The following is a 20,511-nucleotide window of genomic DNA, read 5'->3' as shown; positions in this document are numbered from 1 at the left end:
CGCACACTCATGCACGCACACACGCACATACACACACACGCACACACGCACGCACACAGACGCGCGCACGCATGCACATGCACACACATGCACGCACACGCGCACGTGCACACACGCACGCACGCACACGCACGCACACACGCTGCCTTGGAGCCCTGTACAAAAGCTCAGGCCTTGTTAAGACATTTATCCAGGGCAGGACCCTGCCTCCCGCAATTCTGAAGCGGAATTGAGGAAGGTACAAAATGAGACTATTCCACGCTTCTCAGGAGCTGCCGATGGCAGACACCAGCCCTGAAAGATGGTCCCCATCGCTGCCAAATCCCAAAGTTGCATTTTGGAGGGTCCCACCACAGGTCAGTATAGTCAAGGCTCTGAGAAGTCTGCCAGAAAGGGTCTGGGCTCCCTATGGGCAGCCCAGTGTTTCCCACACTTGAACCAGAGCCCCTTCTCCACCTTACGTGGGTTATTCCTCCAAACAGGAGGGCCCCTAAGTCCCACTTTGTTGCGAATGTGGAAATAAGAGACCACAGCCTTCCTTTTAACAGTGTGGAAGGAAGATCTGCTCAGAGGGGCGTTTCCAACAACTAATTATTCTAGTTACTACTGGAGCCTGAGACCCATTTACTTCCAAATAGAAGGGAGAGTGTGTGCAGGGTTGTCCTTTCTTATCACTCTCACCCATGATTTGATTTGATTTGATTTGAAAAGGTGTGTTAGTGGGTCCAACAGTGGTGGCACCAATCCCGGGCTAACTGAAAAGTGAGGCTGTATTCCAGGGTCCCAGCACAGGTAAGGGTGCTAAGGTGTGCTGTGCTGGTCGCCCAGAGAGGTCCAGAGAGCCCCACTTCTGGTGTGGGGCTGACCTGAGTGGAGACTGCCATTTGTCATGTGACTGACCAGAGCCAGTCACGCGAATTCTCCAAACCTCGGCTTCCTGGTTTGGGGAATGGAGTAAATAACACCTCGTCCTAGGATTGTCCTTGTGCGTAATTCAACACCTGCTGCATGCCAATCACTTAGTAATCAGTACCTCGGGTTCCCTGTTGCGCCCAGCCCGGATTGTCTAACACAATCTAAACAAACCCATCCTATCTTCCTGGAGAATTCTCTTACTTCATGGTAGTAAGTTTACTATTATTATAACAAAGAGATCTATTAGAATAGAATGTGAAACGTGCATGAAGTTTTCAGGTAAAATGCATGATTTCTGACCATCCTTCCAGGCTTCCCAGGGTACAGATGCGCACTCCTCTAAAGAGCTTTGAGTCAAAATTCAGAGGAAACTTTAGAATAAGGTATCGCAAAGTTTCTACAAGGATAAGACTTTGAGGGAGTCTCCACTTGAAAAGCTTAAAATGTCTATTGCCCCCTAAAGATCAAGTATCTCATATAATACTCTAATTTATGTCTCATATATAAAGGTGATAAAACAGAGCTTACATAGCACCTGAGCAGAAGCAAAAAACAAAAACAAAACCAAAAAAACCCAAAAACTCCTTTGCATAAAATAAACTATTGGGACCACATCAAAATGAAAACCTTTTGTACAGCACAGGAAACTATCAAAAAAACAAAAAGGCAACTTATTGAATGGGAGAAGATATTTGCAAATGATAAATCTGATAAGGGTTAATATCCAAAATATATAAAGAACTTATACAACTTAACACCAAAAAAAAAAAATCTGATTTAAAAAACGGGCAGAGGACCTGAACAGACATTTTTCCAAATAAGACACACAGATGGCCAACAGACACACGAAAAGAGGCTCAACATCGCTCATCATCAGGGAAATACAAATGAAAACCACCATGAGATACCACCTCACACCTGTCAGAATGGCTAAAATCAAAAAGAAAAGAAATAACAGGTGTCGGCAAGGATGCGGAGAAAGGGGAACCCTCCTGCCCTGTTGGTGGGAATGCAAACTGGGGCAGCCACTCTGGAGAACAGGATGGAGGTTCCTCAAAAAATTAAAAAATGGAATTACCATATGATCCAGTAATCGCACTACTAAGTATTTACCCAAGGAAAACGAAAACACTAATTTGAAAAGATATATGCATCCCGATGTTTACTGCAGCATTATCTACAATAGCCCAGATAAGGAAGCAGCCCAAGTGTCCATCAATAGACAAATGGATAACGAAGATGTGGTGTACATATATATATATATATCTCCATATTTACATATGGAGATATATTTATATATTTGTAAATAAATATCTATAGATACAGTGGAATATTACTCAGCCATAAAGAAAAGAATGAAATCTTGCCATTTGCCAACAACATGGATGGAGTCAGGGGGTATCATGCTAAGTGCAGTAAGACTGAGAAAGACAAATACCATATGATTTCACTCATAAGTGGAATCCAAAAAAAATGAATAAATAAAAAGACGAATCGGATCAATAAATACAGAAAACAAGCTGATGGTTTCCAGAAGGGAGGGGGTGGGGGGATGGGTAAAATGGGAGAAGGGAAAGGCTCTGTAAAGGAATGAAGAAGTCTTGGGAATAAAAGCACAGCCTAGAGAATAGAGTTAATGATATTGTGAGAGTGATGTACGGTGACAGACGGTGGCTACGCTTGTGAGCACAGCATAACATACAGAGAAGTTGAACCACTAGGTACACACCTGAAACTAATGTAACATTGTGTGTCAACTGAGTCAAAATAAAGAAAAATGTCTTAGGGTGCCTGGGTGGTGCAGTTAGTTAAGCGTCTGCCTTCAGCTCAGGTCATGATCCCAGGGTCCTGGGATCGAGCCCCACATCGGGGTCCCTGCTCAGCGGAGAGTCTGCTTCTCCCTCTGCCCTCCACCCCTCTGCTGCTCTCTCTCTCCCAAATAAATAAATAAAATCTTTATAAAAAAATGTTTTAAAAACCTCCTTTGCATAAACATAAAATGCCTTCCTAGAGCTGCTCAAATAAATTCATAAACTGAGGATGTTTGTACCTCCAATCACATGACTGAGGATCGGCTGGAGTCTTTCCATTTAAAACTCGGAGAAGTCAGTGAAGAAATCACATCTAGATATATCCCAAGACACTGTTTCGAAGGAAAAAAAAAAACAACAGTTTATAAAACAATGTCTCTACCTTACAGTTTTTAAATGGAAAGACTGGCTTCCCAGGAGGTCCCCCTCAGTTCTCAGTCCTGGGCCACTGTAGATGGTTGGTCACCCAACTTACATGGAAGCCCACTGATGTTAAAATAATAATAATAAATAATAATAATGATCATCGTTAGAGATAGTTGTGTACCAGGTGAAGGCACAGAATAGGTCTTTGAGAAACCAGGTCTGGGAAGTTTGTTTTGTTTTTAGAAATAAGAGAGAGTGGGGGGCGGGGGGCAGCAAGAGAGGGAGAATTCCAAACAGGCTCCACACTGAGCTCAGAGCCTGACTTGGGCCTCCATCTCACGTCCCTGAATTCATGACCTGAGCCAAAACCAAGAGTCAGATGCTTAACTGACTGAGCCACCCAGGCGCCCCCAAGGTCTGGGAAGTCTTATACCAAACTGTACACAGCAGGAGGGGTAGGGACAGGTAGAAGAATAGTACAAGGAGACCTGTTTTACTCCATGCTACTTGACTTTTACTTCGTAGTGCACTTCAGAAAAATGAAATGTCTTTCTAGTGATACAGGGCCACTATAAATGCTTTACTCTTAGAGTCTGCTTTTATTTATTGTTTTTAAGATTTATTTATTTGCGACAGAGAGAGCGAGCGAGCAGGGAGGGGGAGAAAGAGAGAGAATCTCAAGCCGACTCCCCACTGAGTGCAGAGCCCAACGCAGGGCTCGATCTCACGATCCTCAGATCATGATCTCAGCCGAGCAACTGAGCCACCCAGGTGCCCCTAGAGTCTGCTTTAAAAAAAAAAAAAGAATGCGTAACAGTTTGAGAGATTGGACATCTTTAAGAAACAGAATAGTTATCCTTACGACAGAAGACTTGGGGCGCCTGGGTGGCTCCGTCAGTTAAGTGTCTGCCTTCTGCTCAGGTCATGATCTCCAGGTCCTGGGATCGAGCCCCACATCATCGGCTCCCTGCTCAGCGGGAAGCCTGCTTCTCCCTCTCCCTCTCCCCCTGCTTGTGCTCTCTCTCTTAAATAAAGTCTTAAAAAAAAAAAAAATTAACACAACTGCCTTTTCAGTAAACCTAAAACCTAACCCTACCGTTTCGGTTTGTGGAACTGATGACAAGAGCCTGCACAGAGATTCCCAGCAACATAACCATTTATAGAAGCAAGAAGAGGCCCTTCTCCTTCATTTAGGTTCCATTTCCAGCCCTCAGATCAGCTCCCCGCAAACGGAACAGGAATTCTCATTCCCCTGGAAGGCCTGCCTGCCCCCTTCTGTGCAGGGGCTGCTCTCCCCGGGCAGGATAGCGCCCTCCCTCCCCCGTCCACACGGACGCCGGCTCTCCAGGCAGGGACTCCAGGGAGGGGTAAGCTCACTTACCACCTGTCCCTCCACCTTTCCTTTCCCCGGGTCTCCTCAATTGTGCTTTCCGGGTTCCTTGTTTGCGGAGGGCCTGACTCTAAGCTGGCGAGCTGCTCCTCGTGGCCAGGGAGTGTGAGAGTCACTTTTAGATTAACTGATCCCTGCCGTTTAAAAATATCCCTGGAGCACTTAACCTTCAAGGCACTGGAGCAGTCCCAGCCCAGGCAGCCTGGAACAGGATCCCGCACCCCCCGCCCCCCGGGGCGGCCCTGCAGGGCAGGACGGCGCTGCTTGCCACCTTTCAACCCCAGACCTTTGCTGTCTTTCACAATTCTTCGATATCTAAGCCAGGGGGCATCTAAAGTCCACGGCGTCGTCAGCGATATGGACCAGGTCATTCTGGCCTTCTCAGGACATGCAGAAAATTGATTGCACGCGGTTGTTGGGTATTTGAGAAATGGCTTCTAGACCAAGCCCGCCGGGAAAAGCTCCCAAGGGTTGATGCAACTGTCATCCAAGGATCACCTGGCTTCTCTCCGCACAACCCCCCGCCACCCCGCCCCGGAAAAGATTTCGTAAAACCTTCTGAATGAAAACGCCGCTCAATAAAATGTGTCCTATTTCTTGTGGCTTAGGGAGAGGAAAAAACCCACAAACAACCCCAAATTAGTCCACTTCCATGCTGGTTCGGCTGGTTCTCACTGGCACCCAGCCCGCGCTGCCAGCCTTCTGTGCCGCGGGGAGGGCGGGACGCATGTGGGACTAAGGTCACCTCCGGGTCCAACCCAGAGCAGGGAGAGAAGCCACACAAAAGGCCGCTGTGCTCTGACAAAAGGGGGGACGGCAGCTCGGTGGCCCCGATCTCAGTCAACCCAGGATGTGCCTCCCTGAAGAGCAAGTGGAAAAACCCCGCAAGAGCCTGAACCGAGCAAAGCGGTTTAAATGGCGGCAGGTGCAGCTAGAGCCACTTCCTCCGCGGGCTTGTTTTCCAGAAAGGAAAAGTCAGCACCCTGGACTCAGGATCTTCTCCGCTGGACCTGTAAGCAGGAAACGCACTTCGGGCCTGCTCTTGAGGCCTTCATTCTGTCGGCTGTAAGCGGGGAGAGCACCACACATGCTTTATGGGAGGGGAGGATGAAATCATTCGTTTGATGGGAGCAGAGGTCTTGTGCGTGGCCCACAAACCTTCCCTCCTCCCTGATCCGCGGCCCCAAAGCTGGGGCTTCGGTGACTCATCCAAACGTCGGTCCCTCAGGAGTAGCTCGCACAGTCCTCTCAATGGGGCACATTTTCACCTACAGACGTGTCCTGTTTTTCCTGGGAGAGCTATCCGTGACTTAAGGAAATCTGTATAAACTCCATTCAGAAATCCCCCCTGAGAACATCGATAACAATGATCTGGGCAGAGTGTAAGTAGTGGCAAGACAACTGGGCTTTGAAACCAGGCTCACGCGGGTTCGAGTCCTGACTCCCTTACCTGTGGCTCTGGGCAAATGACTGAGTCTGTTTCCTCATGCAGCTATTTCACCACGTGGTTGGGAAAAAGGAAATAAAACGACATACGCCGAGCTTCTGGCATAGTGGCTTGCTCGTAACAGGTGCTTCGAACGGCTTCCTAATGAAACTCGTACTTTCCAAAAGACTACAAACACTCTCAGCTCCCCCTACACACACACACACACACACACACACACACACACACTCACAAACTCATTCTGGTAGCTCCGCGCTCCCTTGACACTCTCTTTTTATGGTCATAGGTATTTTTTAGAAGCCGAATGATAGGCTTGAGACCAGTGAGTACATTCATAAACTTTTCCCACCAAACACAACAACAGTCATAGAGAAATAGATTTCTTCAAATACATCTCAGATTCAGAAAGTCCTAAGTATCCTTATCACCAAAAAGAAAAAAATTAAGCGACCACACGGCATAAGGAAAACAGGGCCTCTAGAAAAAGGTTGCTGGTCCTGCTATAAACTGGACACTTTGTAAAAATACTGATATCTCCGCTTCTCCCTGAGGACCAATTCAATCACTTTCTGGGAGTGAGCCTGGCATTGATATTTTTTATTTTCCCCATGAGACTGGGAAACCGAAGGGACCCCATGAAAGAAAAAGCTGGCTTTTTCTTTCTTTACGTCTTTTCCTGCTTTTATTCTTGCTAGGACCTGCACCCCTGCTCTACATGTGCCTTAATATATGTCCCCCTCACAAGGGACAAGGAGTTAATGGTTAGCTTTGGAGTCTTCCAGCACAAAAGAGAGTATCTCAGGAAGGATCGGACAAAGCCATCACATGCATATTCCAGACCACTGGCGCTAGAGAGCCTCACTCCAAGACCCACTGGTTCCAGGGAATAAGTGCCTTAGAATGGACACTTGGACCCGGTCCTTGTTCTCACCAGTTCCTAGCTGCCTGGGATGACACGTGCCCGAGACCATAATCAGTCAGTAAAAACCCCAGACCCCAGGCAAAAACGAGACTCATGCTCCGTTTCCCTTCCGAGTCTTCCCGTGTCTGTATCTTTTGTCTTCCATAAACTCCGCTCACTTCCCACTGGCTTGCGTTTGATTTCCACCTTGCATGAAAGCCAAGGACTCTCGTGGCTGGACCCTCTGGATCCTCGCACCTGGCCTGCCTGCCTCACCCAGGTGAGCATCTGTGGTGAGGTTTAAGGCATACTAAGGGCTTGTTTAAAGCCTCTGGATCCCCCACCACTGCAAATGCCACTAGCTGGGAGGGACCCGGCTCAGGGAATCCAAAACTGAGTAGCAAAGAATGCCAAGTATTGATCTCTTGGTCTGCCCCACTCACCAACATTTGCATTTCCAAACATACTTCAAAAATTTAAAAACAGATTCCAACCAAGATCATCAAGGTGACCTGAGGTTGTGAAACCCAGATTCAAAGTGTGTTAGGACTCCAAGGAGGAAGAGCGGCCACCCAAGTTCCAGACTTTTCTCAGCTTGGCTCGCCACCAGTCAACAAGCCAGGACTCTCCAAGGTAGCCCAGAGCGTCCCACCTGTTTTTCCTTGTAGGTCTCGAAGGATCGACAAGGATGAAAAGCCACAGCCACACACATATGCCTCATAAAGTTTGCTTCTCCAGTTCCAAACTCTAAGGCTTTTTATTCTAGGTGCAAACCAAAGCAAAGAGTACATTTTAAGAGGGACAGAATGTATTCTGTAATAATGGGAGCATACTAACAACATGCTAAAGTCTAAAAAACAAACTCCCATTCTCCGACTTTGCCCTGCTGGACTCAGTTCATGGTGACGTCCACACGATTATTTTATAACTTGGGGTTCGCAGGACATTTTGCAGTAATTGACTTCCTTGTTTTCCAAAAGCCCTCAGCAGATGCTCTTTTCCTTGCCTGAGAAGGGAGACATCCTGGGCGGGCTTCTCACGTGCTCCCACAATGGGCCATGCAGCACTGCCCTGCTGCCGGATGCAAAATGTGGGCGCAGTCATGGCAGACATCTGAGTGGGGGCTCCTAGAACAGGGGTCTGCCAACTGGGGCCCGTGCTGCCCGTTTTCCTGTGGCTCTCAAACTAAGAGTGGGTTTTACATTTGTTAAATGCTGAGGTGGGGAGGTGGGGGGCGGGAAATCTTTGATTTCCCGACGCGCAAATAATATTCAATTTTAATTTGTGTCCCTAGTTTTATTGGAAGGCAGCTGCACCTGCTCATTTACATTTTGCATGTGGCTACTGTCTCTACAAGGGAAAGTAGAGTGGTTCTCGTGGGCAGGATGACTGCAGAGCCTAAAATATTATATAGACCCTTTATGTAGAAAAAGTGTGCCGACCCCCATCCTAAAAGGCCAAGATTGCCTTTTAATCATTTTTGCAAATCTAGTGCTGTGATTATAGCACATCCGAAAGCGTGGAGGAAAACCCACAACTGCGTAGCTAAAAGTTCATCAAAATGAGCCTTGTTTCTTAAAAGCAAGTGATTAAATTTGCATTTCTTTTGGGGGAGGGGTGGTGTCATAAACCACTTAACACACAGCTCTGTGTTCTGTTCAAAGCATCACTAGATGTGTCATTGTATTAAAAAAGAAAAAGCAGGAGCGCATGGGTGGCTGGCTCAGTCGTTAAGCATCTGCCTTCGGCTCAGGTCATGATCCCAGGGTCCTGGGATCGAGCCCCACATCGGGCTCCCTGCTCATCAGCGGGTCTGCTTCTCCCTCTCCCACTCCCCCTACTTGTGTTCCCTCTCTCGCTGTGTGTCTCTCTGTCACATAAATAAATAAAATCTAAAAAAAGAAAGAAAGAAAAAGCGTATCAGTTCACTTTATGAATGATTTATGGTAACACAGGGCTTGGAGCTTCCTCCCGACTCGCAGCACTGCCTTGAGAGAGAAGCCTTTATTAAAACCTAACTGATGTAGCAATAGGATTCCTTCCTTTCTCCCTTGGGTCAGGGAGTCCACTGTAATGTCTAAGGGAGGCCCCCACAGTTACCAGAGGGCAAACTGGGAAGGCACCCTTGTCTTGCACCTCCTTCTGTGAAAGCCTGCTTGCTGATGGCACAATGAGCACAATGCAGTTATCACACCCTCCTTCCCAGATGTCAAGAAAACGAAGGCCTGCATGGGAAGGAATGTTCTCCAGCAAAAGGTTTTCAAATCTCTACCCGCAACAAGAAATGAGGTCAAGTCTTTCTCATTGGATGCATTTTTTTCCTTTCGCCCACTGAAATACCAGCACGTTGTTAATCAGGCCCTTCCCTCACTTCTGGCTTCCTTCTCTATCACACACCACGGGAGTCCAAGCTTTGATCGTGATCGTCCACCCTGCAAGTGCCAGCAGGTCAGTGGGCCATCAGGGCGTCTTCCCAGTGCCCTGGCCTCACACCTCCAGTCCCTAGTCCCAGGGAAGAGTCTGGAAAACACTAGCAGAGTGGGGGCGGGGAAGCTCCCCTTGCACTGTCCGGGGCTTGGCAGAACACACAGCCATGATCCCCGGAGAAATGCTTTATTCCAGCCCCAAATGGCCCCTTCAGAGCTCATTGGTCCCTGGCCGCGTCCAGCCCCCGCCATGGCTCTCGGGGCGCGAGTCAGCTTGCAGACCTCGGGCTGCTGTCCTCCTCGCGCCCCTCCCAGGAACCCGCCCAAGGCTTACCCGGCCTCTGGAGGGGTGGGCGGCTCCACCCGAGGGGCGGGGCGGGAGGAAAGAGGAGGGGCGGCGCGGGGTGGCCCTTCCGGCCCACAATGGTTACCATGGCCACCACCAGCTGCCCGGGCCCAAGGGCGGCCCAAGGACGTCCGCAGACGCCCCGGGGCACAGAGGCAGCAGGCGTTAAGGGCATGGGGTCCAGCAATCTTTTATTTCCAAACAAACTCGGGGTTAACTCTTTCCCCGGCTAACCCATCAACAGCATCTCTAACAGGATCAAGGATGAAGGTGCAGACCTAACAAAGACAGTCTCCCCAACAAAAGATTACAAAATACATATATATACATCTGCATATTTTATAAAACAGCAAAATTCACCAATGTTGCAAGAAAAAAAAAATCCCCACGTGATTTCAGTCCATAAAAAACAGCCTTTGGCAGTCTATGCTGCCTTAAAAACCCCAACTCAGGATGCACCTAGGAGAAAAGCAGTTCCTCGCTTAAAAAAAAAAATTTAAAAATTCCCCGTTCGTTTTCTTCCAGTTCAACTTCCCCTGTTCATTCCTAGGAACACGCAGAGGATTAACTGTGAAAACAAGCCCCAGCTCACTTCCCTCTGCCTGTCTGTGAAGGCTCACACAGAGGATTAGGCCTCAGAAATTCTCATCCCTAAACTTCTGGGCACTTGCAAACTGTCCTCCTGCCTCCTTCAAGGAGGGGCCTGAGGGCTTGGGAAAGGATCGAGGGAACAGTGTACTTGGCCAAGAACTGGAATGCCAGGTGGGGCACGGGGGTGGGGCAATAAACACACCTGACACCTTACAACCTAAAGTCTAACCTGCCTTGTAAAAACAAGTAACAGCCCACTGTACCAAGAGGTGCTTCTGTCCCCTGTCCCCTTTTTCCATAAAGGTGACAGAGAAAAGAAGTCTCTGTATTTGACCTCCCACCCTCTCCCAGATACTGTGACGTCAGGTTTTAGGCCGAAGCTGTGTTGCAAAGACAGCCATATGGTCCCAGCCAGGGTAGAGCCTTTGCTGCTTCTGTCTGGGTCAAGCTGCCGCTCCTGGCAAATATTTCAATAGCAGCCTCTAGAAAACTGCCCAGGACAGCCCTCCAGTTCAGGGTCACAGATCCTTCCAGTTGATGGGCTCCTTGCCAGACTTCCGCAGCAGCTCATTGGTTTTAGAGAAGTGTCTACATCCAAAGAACCCTCTGTACACGGACAACGGGGAGGGGTGCGCTGTCTGCAGCACGTGGTGGCGTTTCTGAAAGAGAGGGAGAGGAGTCACGGGCGGCACGTTTGGCCGCGTGCCCGGATCTTATGACCCCGCAACCTCACTGCTAAGAATGCAGTTGCTCAAGGGCCCCACGATGTGTGTACCTATACGAAGACGCAGGTGGAAGGGGGTTTGCGGCAGCACAGCTTGTACCAGGTAAAGCTTCATCTAAATCCAGGGTTACGCAACTGGCTAAAAATAGTTTTCTGAACTTCTTACAATGGAACACCACAAGGCTACTAGAAGAATAAGGCTGAGCTACATATGCTGATAAGGGAAAACCTAAATATATCAAGTGGAAGAAAAAAATGTAATTGCCTAAGTTTTTCTGGAAAAAGACCCAAAACACTATTTATGGTAGTTCCGTGAGGTAAAGAAATAGTGGAAGGCATTTACTTTCGGTTTTGCACTTTTCTGTGTTACCTGAATGGTCTACAAAAACAGAACACTTTGATTTTTTAGATGTCAGCCGTACTTTCCGGAGCAGAAGACTCTGGACCACGTTTGTTTTCTTCTTTTCTGTATTTAAATAAAAACCACCTCCCAACTAATTGTTTTCACAGCATCCCTGTCTTCAAAGAGCTCAGTCCAGGAGGGCAGCCCAGTGTGGTGCAGAACCCGGAGCCTGGATCCAGGTGGCCTGGGTCCGTTCTGACTCCGCCCTAGAGAAGTCAATGAATCCAGGCCGCATGTCCTTCTGCGGCTGTGAAGGGGATCTAACAGCGCCTAGCTTACGGAGATCCTGTGCAGCAACCAACAATGCCCGTGTGTATTGTGAGAGTCTGAGTGGTGACACAGGTTGAGTGCTTACTCGCATGCCACCTGCCATGCAGTTCGGGCCCCTGAAAATGTGAGCCGTGCTGGGCTTTGAAGGATGAGTGAGTCAGCCTCTGGAAAGGGGAGGCAGGATGTTCAAAGGCAGGCAGGGAAAGGGGAGGCAAGAAGAGGTCGAGGTGCTCCAGTCAGCCTGGAGTGGAGAGGGGAAAAGGGGAGCTGTGGCCCAGAGGCAGCTCCAGACCCCAGCCCGCCAGCCCAAGGCAGGGCCTTTCAGGCGGACCACACCCGACACTCCAGCAGGATCAGGTGATGGCCTGAACCAAGGCCAAGGCGGCCAGGTGAGGAGGAGTCTGAGAGCAGGGGAAGGCTACGAAGGAATGCCCTGACAGCAAGGAATGCCCTGACAGCTATGGGGCGGGGAGGGGAGAAGGGTGGGGAGCAGAGATGGAGAAGGGAAAGAGGGGAAAGGAGGGAGGAAGGGGTCACAAATGCTATCCGATTTCTGGCTGGACAAGCACGTCGTGGTACTCTCTTTCCCAGGGGATCCACAGGAGCCAGTGTGGCAAGGCTGGACGAGCAAAGGAGAACCTACCTTGGAAAGCGTGGTATCTGGTGTGCTGAGGGGTCACGGGTAAGGAGGCAGCGGAATACACAGACCTAGTGCTCGGGGAAAGCTACCCAGCTGGACATGCACCTGGCTCCTAATCATCACGCTACTCTTACAACTGTTTCCTGTCAAACCAAACCATCTTCAGTAATAAAAACGACACACACGCTGAGTAGGAGCTACGCAGACCATGCAGAGATGGGAGAGCACTCCCAGGGAGCGCTTACTTATCTCCACGCTCCGACCTTAGCAGTTAGTTCATTCGTGCCAGATTTTACTCCTACTATTCTCTACCTCAAAACACCTGAAAACGTCTTGTTCATCCACACAGAAACTTTAGACTCATCCTGACTCTCACACTCCACTGCTGTTCACATCAAGACTCGGGAAGGCGACATCAGAAACTATAAGCTAGCGCCTACCCGAGCCGGGGAAGCAACTTAACAGAGGGGACTCAGCTGGGAAACTTCTCGCTGCGTACCTTACTATCCTATTTCATTTTTTTTAATCATGTGAACCTATTACCTTAAAAAAAACTAAATAAGATGAAAACCAATTCCATTTAAGAGAAAATGGAGAAGTGGACAGACTTGGGAGAGGGTTGCCAGCGTGGAACCCGAATACACCCCCACCGGGCCCCTAGGTGAGCAAGGTGAGCAGGCTCCGATCTCCGTCCCGCCACTCACCGCAACTTTATCACTCTAATACTTTATGAGGCATTAAGCGAGATTCTGCAGGGAAAGTGCTGGGGGTGATGCCAGATGCGGGGTGGGGGATTCAGTCCACTTGGCCATTCCCGACAGGCCAGCTACCTCCTGCTGTCACACAAGCTACTGTCAGGTGACCTCACCGAACCCCTTTACTTCACTCACTGCACTGCAGACTCGCTGACTTCTCCCCGCCCCTTGCTTCTGAATCCTGTGTCTCCCAGCAGCCCGGACCAAGGCTCACCTTGGATGCTTGCCTCCCCCACCCCCCACCTCTCTCCTCCACCATGCTGTCCTCCATCCAACCCTCAGCCCCGGTCTATCACAGCCTAGACAGAAGTGACAGTGGCTCACTCCAGTGTGAGGAGTGTCAACAGTGAGCAGCAGGACTGGGATGTGCTCAGGAGGTAAGGGGACAGGATTTGCTGGCGGAGGAGGTTTAAGGGAATGAGGGAAAGGATTCAAGGATGGCTTCTGGTTTTTCATCTCAGCACCAGGCATGTCGGTACTTCCGTAAGGACACAGAAGGAGCAGAGGAGCACGTGGGGGGTGTGGTCCTTGCCTTATTGCTCGCTTACTGCACCGTCTGTTTTAGTGAGTGGAGGCCGTTCTCATTCTATGTAGGTAGCAAGTGTATGCTTATAGTACAAGCTATTAAATCAGAAGTTGGCCCTTTGCTTTCTTCACACACAACTCATCATTCCTATGTCTGAATTTTGCTTCATTTTCAATGGGAAACCTGACCCTCATTATAAGCCCTTAGGGAAAATAAATTTCACCCTGTGCCATGGGTTTTCCAGAACCACACGCAGGGATTCCTAGTATTTTCTTTTTTTTTTTTTTTTTTTTTAAAGATTTTTATTTATTTATTTGAGACAGAGAGAATGAGAGAGAGAGAGAGAGCACATGAGAGGGGGGAGGGTCAGAGGGAGAAGCAGACTCCCTGCCGAGCAGGGAGCCCGATGCGGGACTCGATCCAGGGACTCCAGGATCATGACCTGAGCCGAAGGCAGTCGCTTAACCAACTGAGCCACCCAGGCGCCCTCCTAGTATTTTCTAAAGTGGTTTAAAATGTTTAAAAAACACAAGACAATACCAGAGTGGGAGACAAACTATGAGACTCTTAATGTCAGGAAACAAACTGAGGGTTGCTGGAGGAGAGGGGGGTGGGAGGAATGGAGTGGCTGGGTGATGGACACTGGGGAGGGTATGTGCTATGGTGAGCACTGTGAATTGTGTAAGACTGATGAATCACAGACCTATACCCCAGATAGAAATAATACATTATATGTTAATAAAAAAATATGTAAGAACAAAAAAATAAAATGTTTAAAAACAAAACCACCATACCCTGTTGATGGCACTGCCCTTCTTCTGAGCATAAGAGCCCCAGAGCAAGAAGACAAGGCCACTGGAGTTCTCATTTAGCCAGGACACGACCGCATCAGTAAACTGCTCCCATCCTCTCTCCTTATGGGAATTAGCCTGATGTGCCCGGACCGTGAGCACAGCATTGAGTAAGAGAACACCTATGGACACACACCAAAGAAACAGGTTAAGAGGCAAATGAGTCAAAAGAGAGAGAGAGATAGAGAGGAAGACACACACACAGTGCAGCCCTCTGAAATCAGCTTCCAGAGAGAGCATCCCAACGACTGGTGGGTGCCTCTGGGCAACATCAAAGAGCACTGTCCTTTCATCTCTGCAATTTCATCATCTTCTGAGTTTGTATCAATGACTAGGCCTTACATGTGTCATCAGAGTTGTTTTATTTATTTTTAAAGAGTTTATTTATTCATTTGACAGAGAGATAGCGAGAGAGAGCACAAGCAGGGGGAGTGGGAGAGGGAGAAGCAGGCTTCCCACTGAGCAGGGAGCCTGATGCGGGGCTCGATCCCAGGACCCTGAGATCATGACCTGAGCCGAACGCAGACGCTTAACGACTGAGCCACCCAGGCGCCCCATCAGAGTTGTTTTAAAAATACATCCCAAGGGGCGCCTGGGTGGCCCAGTTGGTTAAGCGTCCAACTCTTGATTTCAGCCCAGGTCATGATTTTGGAATTGTGAGAGTGAGCCCCCATGTCGGGCTCCGTGCTCAGTGGGGAGTCTGCTTGAGATCCTCTCTCTCTCAAAATAAAATCTTAAAAATATACATATGGGGCGCCTGGGTGGCTCAGTTGGTTAAGCGACTGCCTCCGGCTCAGGTCATGATCCTGGAGTCCCGGGATCGAGTCCCACATCAGGCTCCCTGCTCAGCAGGGAGTCTGCTTCTCCCTCTGACCCTCCTCCCTCTCATGCTCTCTGTCTCTCATTCTCTCTCTTACAAATAAATAAAATCTTAAAAAATATATATATATACATGTATATCCCATGTGACATTAAGTAACCCTAGAAGATAACAAAAGGAAACCGAAACATTTCACTAAAACAAAACTCCAACCATAAGAAACCAAACAGTCAACATTCTTTTCTTATCCTGGTTATAGTTCATTTGTAGAAAGGAAGGAAGGAGGGAGGGAGGGAGGGAAGGAGGGAGGGAGGAAGGAAAGGGAGAAAGACACACCTGTAAATAGGTATTAAACACAAAAAAACACAGCCCTAGTGTTGAAATGAGAAAGCCGAGGCCATCTCCTAAATGGTCAAAGTTAGCAGGTAAATTTAAAATATTAATAACAAGGGGCCCCTGGCTGGCTCAGTCAGAGGAGCATGTGACTACTGACCTCACGACCTCAGGGTTATGAGTTCAAGCCCCACGTTGGGTGTAAATATTAAAGATAAATAAACTTATAAATAAATTAATATTGAGAAACAAATTTTTCTCTTTTGAATTATGATTAAAACATGAAAGAAAACATTGGCTAGAGGATAAAAAGGGGGATACATTTTTTTTTATTTCTATAAACGCAGCCATTTTATGTGAGTGCTCTAGTTCTTCATGTTCTTTGCTAAACGTAAGCCAGCAGGACATAAGAGAAGTGTGTGCTGAAATCCGTCCAAAGCACATCTAGGAGTGGTTGGCTCACCTTGCTTGGCCCACCCGGATAAATCTCCGTGACCAGGATGAACGAAACCCTCTATGTCTGTAGACAGCTCTTTATAAATGTTTTCCAAACTGAAAACAAACCGGAAGAAAAAGAACGGGATCTTGAGCACAATTCTGAAAATCCAGTAGCCCCCAACATACTTGAGGATCACAGCCTGAGCCACCAGCCCTTGGAGGGGAGAGCGGCAAGAACCTCGCAGATTTATGAGGACGCACCGTCATTCCTTCTGATAGGAAACCTTGCCAAAGATCTTTATTTTGGTTTAGGCTCAGATTTAAGGAACAGCGCGCTTTGGAAGATTTAAGTACATCAGCCCAGGAGTTACCACCTCTCAACTAATATTTATGGTTTGGTATGTTTCTGTACTGGTTATATTCACATATGTTGTCTGTAAAATTCCCCGAAGCCGTGGTTTTTAACCAGGGGTGATTTTGCCCCCTAGGCGACTTCAGGCACCGTCTAAAGACATTCTTCATTGCCATTTTACTAGCGCTCTCTGGGGGCGGGGGTAGTGTTGCCGGCATCTAGTGGGTGAGGCCAGGCATGCTGCTCAGCATCCTACAGTGAGTGCACAGAACAAAACCTCTCCTGCACAAAGACCCAACCCCTGATGTCAACAGTAACAAGACAGAGAAATCCTGCTCCAAAGGCTACTGAACGTCCCCCCAACAAGTGTACCTAGAACCTGCAAAGTACACATCTGAAACTAATCACACTTGGACCCGGGCCATCTGTCAAGCAATCGTACCTGGGTGGCGGTGGAACGGGTCTTTGAACACTAAAGCAGAGCCCATGGGCTTGGTTGGGTCCATGATACGGATCCTGTCCCAAGATGACAACCTTCACCTGTGAATACCAGGTGCCAAGAAATTAAATACTGTCGCACGAGCAGGTTAAACAAACACCTGGTTGATAACCTGTACAAAGGACCACGATGATGAGAAAGGCAGCCCCCCTCTCCCCGACCCAAACTAAGAACCCCAGGAAGGCAGTGGGTGACTGGGCCCCATTACTTTCCACTGTCAAATTATCCTTCACTCCATCATCTGCTACACAGCCCTGCTCCTTCTCTGATGCAGGTGTGTGAAAATAAGTCCACCTCCTTCATTTTTCAGATTACAAAAATATGCCCTTGCCCAAGTACAACCATCCAGAAACACACAAAGTGGCTCGTTGTCTCCACTCATCCCTATCCCCTTCCTGATTCAACCCTGTAAAATTACCTATATAACTGGGGTGATGGTACTCATGACCCTACATTTTTGTGGTTCTCACATCATGCATTTTAGGCATCCTTCAATGCCCAGAGTGCTCAGTCACTGACAGCTAGTTGGCTTATTTCCTAGTTTCTTCCATCACAAAAAAACAATTCTATAAAGACTCTTTACATCCTGTTGTTTTTATTTCCATGGAACAGACTCAAAATAGGAGGTGCTGGTCCAAGGACAAGTGTATTTTAAATTTTCATAGGCATGTACCAAATTGCTTTTTCAATGAGTTGAAGCTACTCAAATTCCCTACCAGCCACATAGGAAGATGCCTCTTCCCCCCATATCCTCTGAGGGATGAAACCAGAAGAGAATGAGGTCAAAGGGCCATGAAGAAGGTGGCAACAGGCAATGAAAGTAATGAGATCAAGGTCACGGGCGGTTTTAAGATACAGCTAGTCCTTCTGATCTGCTGCCTGCCCACCTCTTCTTCCTTCTCAGAATCCTCCCGTAGCCGACATACACTATATCCTTCAAAACCCAACCTTCAGACATCAGGAACCTTTTGTGGACCTCCCTGTTGCTACCATTGGTGCTCACTCTGAACGCAGGAGATTCTCCCTCATGAAGCAGCCTGTCCCAGCAGGGCAGCTCTTGGGTTCTCGTCCTGGATAAGGGATGACCTTGAAGGAGCCACTCCACCTCCCCGACCTTCCTTCCACCTGCTTCTCTGTGAAGAGGCCTCGCTGGGCCATCTGATCCTCAGCACTTTCACGCTCTCCTATTCCTCCCTGTTGACACTGGTGATTGGTATTCCAAACAGGACCCACAGCTCAAACAAGGCACGAACTAGTACCGAATTTAAAAGGACTTAAGTTTCTTTAACTTTACAAAACCAAGAGCTATATTCAAAGCTCTTGCTTGAAAGTGAAAAATGGTCAAGTCTGCAAAGTATTAAGTGTGGCAGCTTTATCCACATGGGTCATTCACCTATTTCACTTCTATTTGGTGTAACAGACATAGCACAAAATCACAGGATTCCTGCCCTCGTCTTACAACATGAGGGAGGGAAAAGGAGAATAGAATATGAGATCTCCAGCATAAGCAGAAACCAAATGTCCTGGACGGGAAAACCAGATCAGAAAGGTAGTGGGCAACACGCCTCAAGGGAGGTGCCGTAGATAGATCTAGTTGGCTTTTCAACAGGCAGAAGACTGTCACACTATCCAGCTGTGAAGGAGGAGAGTTGGGGGTGGAGGGAAGGCCGGAAAGTCTAACTGGCTATTTTCGTGTTCAGCTTCTATGGTTCATAGAGTGAGTGCAAAGCCATAAACAAGCTTCTGAGCAGGAGACTGAAGTGACCAGACCAACCAGCAGCCGGTATATAGAATGAACCGGTGCAAAGGAATGCTAACAGGATAGTAAAACTGTTTGGGCCAGAAGTCAAGAGCTTGAAAGCATCAACTATAAAAGATAGAAATAGGGAGCTGCAAGTTAAGGCGAGGGGTGGACTAACCAGTTGCAAAAGACCTCAGTGCTTCATGCCTGTTTCCTCAACATCACCACAGAAAGACCTAACGTTGGTATGCCGTTGGCTTCAGGGATTACATAAAATACAAAAAACTAGAGCATATAGACACGGGTCTATGTACAGATATTTTCTTTTTTGCTGCATTGACAGCACATGCTTCAAGTTAGAAAGCTAACAGGCTAAAACATAGCCAGCCAAACTTCACGATTTCATTAATTTACTTATTACTCCACCACGGACAGGCACTTGCCTGCGTCGGTAACTAACAAGTCCATACTATTTAACTCCCATACCTCTTTTTACTAAAACTCACCACCAACCTGTACTTACATGTCTTATGTCACACATCTGGGTCCACGTGAAGACTTGGTGTGGAGGTGGATAAACAGTGTAATGTTTTCTTTCTTCCGCGACAAATCCCATTAGCTGACGTAAAGACAAATCAGATTTCAAACCAGATTCTCACCGCCAAGTGTTAAGAATCCAATAAGGAAGCTTCCAGTGGAAGCTAACGGGAGCATTATCTGGCTCTCCGCCACGTTTTACATCCAAATTCTCCCGAGAAACAAAAACTAGACTTGCAGGTCACCGAAGATGTCCCTCCGCTTCGGTGCCCTGCCCCTTTGTTTGGACCGGGTCTACGTGGATTGGTCTCGCTGCTTTCACTTCCTATTAGGTGACAGGCCCTCCCTCTTTTTGTAAAGGCTGCACCAGGTTTCAAGCAGTCTGGTTTGCGGTTTTACTGTGCCGCCCTTTCCTGGAGAGCAGACCCGCTGAATGGTTTACAAAAAGCCATGCCACCTTACAGTCTTTTAAAAACTTCAATAAAGCGTACGAACGCCAAACCCCGTGGCTGTTATTTTACCTAACTCTTACCGGGAAAAGGACTTAAGAGAGGGAATACAGGAGCCTACAAACGTGGACTCTCCGCAAGCTATCCTAGCAGGACCTAAGGGCCCGCAGCCTCCAGGTTTACCTTGATGAAATACGGTTTCCCGAACTCCGCGCTGAGCGGCTTCTTCCAACTCTCACCGAAACCCACAGGCACGTTGCGCGCCGCGAGTCTGAGCAGGGCGGCGGCCTTGTTTTTCTGGATGCGGATCAACTGCTCAGGGCTCAGCGGCGAGGAGGGCGGCGTGCCGGGGTCCTCCTGCCCGGCCCGGGCCTTCTTTGGGGGGCTGGCCTGCAAGTGGTCCCCGCATAGGCGGGTCAGGAGCTGCAGCGGGCCGCGCCCGGGCGCCAGCAGCTGCCGCCCCCAACCCCACGGCCCATTGCGGAGCACGCCCATTCGCGGGGCTGCAGCCTCCACGCGGCAAGTCGCAGCAAAAGCGGACTCTGGGAGTCGGGTCCGGGAAGGAACCGCTGCCCCGGGTTTTGAATTCTAAGTTGCAGCAGGTAGACGGGCGGTGAGCAAAGCCCGCGACGTCTCCCGCGGCGTTGGCGGGAAGGGAGGCCCTGACCCCGGCGCCCCGCCCCCGGCGTTCCCACGTGGTCTTTTCGCGGCAAAAACCTGCCGGGGTGAGTCCCGCCTCCCTCCCCTCTGATTGGACGGCGGGCCGAGCAGGGAGGCCCCCTCGCCTCTGATTGGCGCCGTGGGCCCCGAGGTCCATCTCCATTGGCTGGCCCCTCAGAATGGCCGCCAACAGGGAACGGCAGAGGCTGTTTTGAACACGTGCAGTCCGCTTTGAACGCAGGGACCCAGCTTACCGAGTCGGTGGCGCGTCCCTGCAACCCCTCGGCCGAGCGGGGCCCGTCGCCCTCCTCCCCGTCCCT

General features: G+C 48.9%; 2 protein-coding genes across 2 annotated transcripts in view; both read right to left on the bottom strand.

The window, feature by feature from the left end:
• Nucleotides 1-19,708, bottom strand: part of ACACB (acetyl-CoA carboxylase beta) — a 140,088-nt gene extending 120,380 nt beyond the window's left edge. The window contains exon 1 of the mRNA XM_032397988.1: nucleotides 19,069-19,708. The gene's annotated coding sequence lies outside the window, so the exon portion shown is untranslated. The remainder of the gene's footprint in view (nucleotides 1-19,068) is intronic.
• UNG (uracil DNA glycosylase) lies at nucleotides 9,744-20,187 on the bottom strand. Its single transcript, XM_032397991.1, has 6 exons — nucleotides 19,715-20,187; nucleotides 19,069-19,164; nucleotides 16,748-16,845; nucleotides 15,979-16,067; nucleotides 14,306-14,484; nucleotides 9,744-10,852 (listed from the first exon to the last, which is right to left on the bottom strand). The coding sequence occupies exons 1-6, from the start codon at nucleotides 20,024-20,026 to the stop codon at nucleotides 10,712-10,714; spliced, it is 915 nt and encodes a 304-aa protein (XP_032253882.1). The 5' UTR covers nucleotides 20,027-20,187; the 3' UTR covers nucleotides 9,744-10,711.
• Between the last annotated feature and the right edge of the window lie 324 nt (nucleotides 20,188-20,511).

Source organism: Phoca vitulina, unplaced genomic scaffold (genome assembly GCF_004348235.1).
Source record: "Phoca vitulina isolate PV1807 unplaced genomic scaffold, GSC_HSeal_1.0 scaffold108, whole genome shotgun sequence".
Classification (NCBI taxonomy): Eukaryota; Metazoa; Chordata; class Mammalia; order Carnivora; family Phocidae; genus Phoca; species Phoca vitulina.
The sequence above is the reverse complement of the archived record's forward strand: the minus strand, read 5'-3'. Positions and strand labels throughout refer to the sequence as shown.

Bases quoted from the DNA above. Each gene is read 5' to 3' on its own strand.
- UNG (XM_032397991.1), bottom strand. From the start codon at position 20,026: ATGGGCGTGCTCCGCAATGGGCCGTGGGGTTGGGGGCGGCAGCTGCTG. The intron at 16,846-19,068 runs GTAAGTACAGGT...TGGTATTCACAG, and splicing joins AGATGTGTGACATAAGACAT to GTGAAGGTTGTCATCTTGGG. The intron at 14,485-15,978 runs GTGAGCCAACCA...GTGTGTCCATAG, and splicing joins ATCCGGGTGGGCCAAGCAAG to GTGTTCTCTTACTCAATGCT.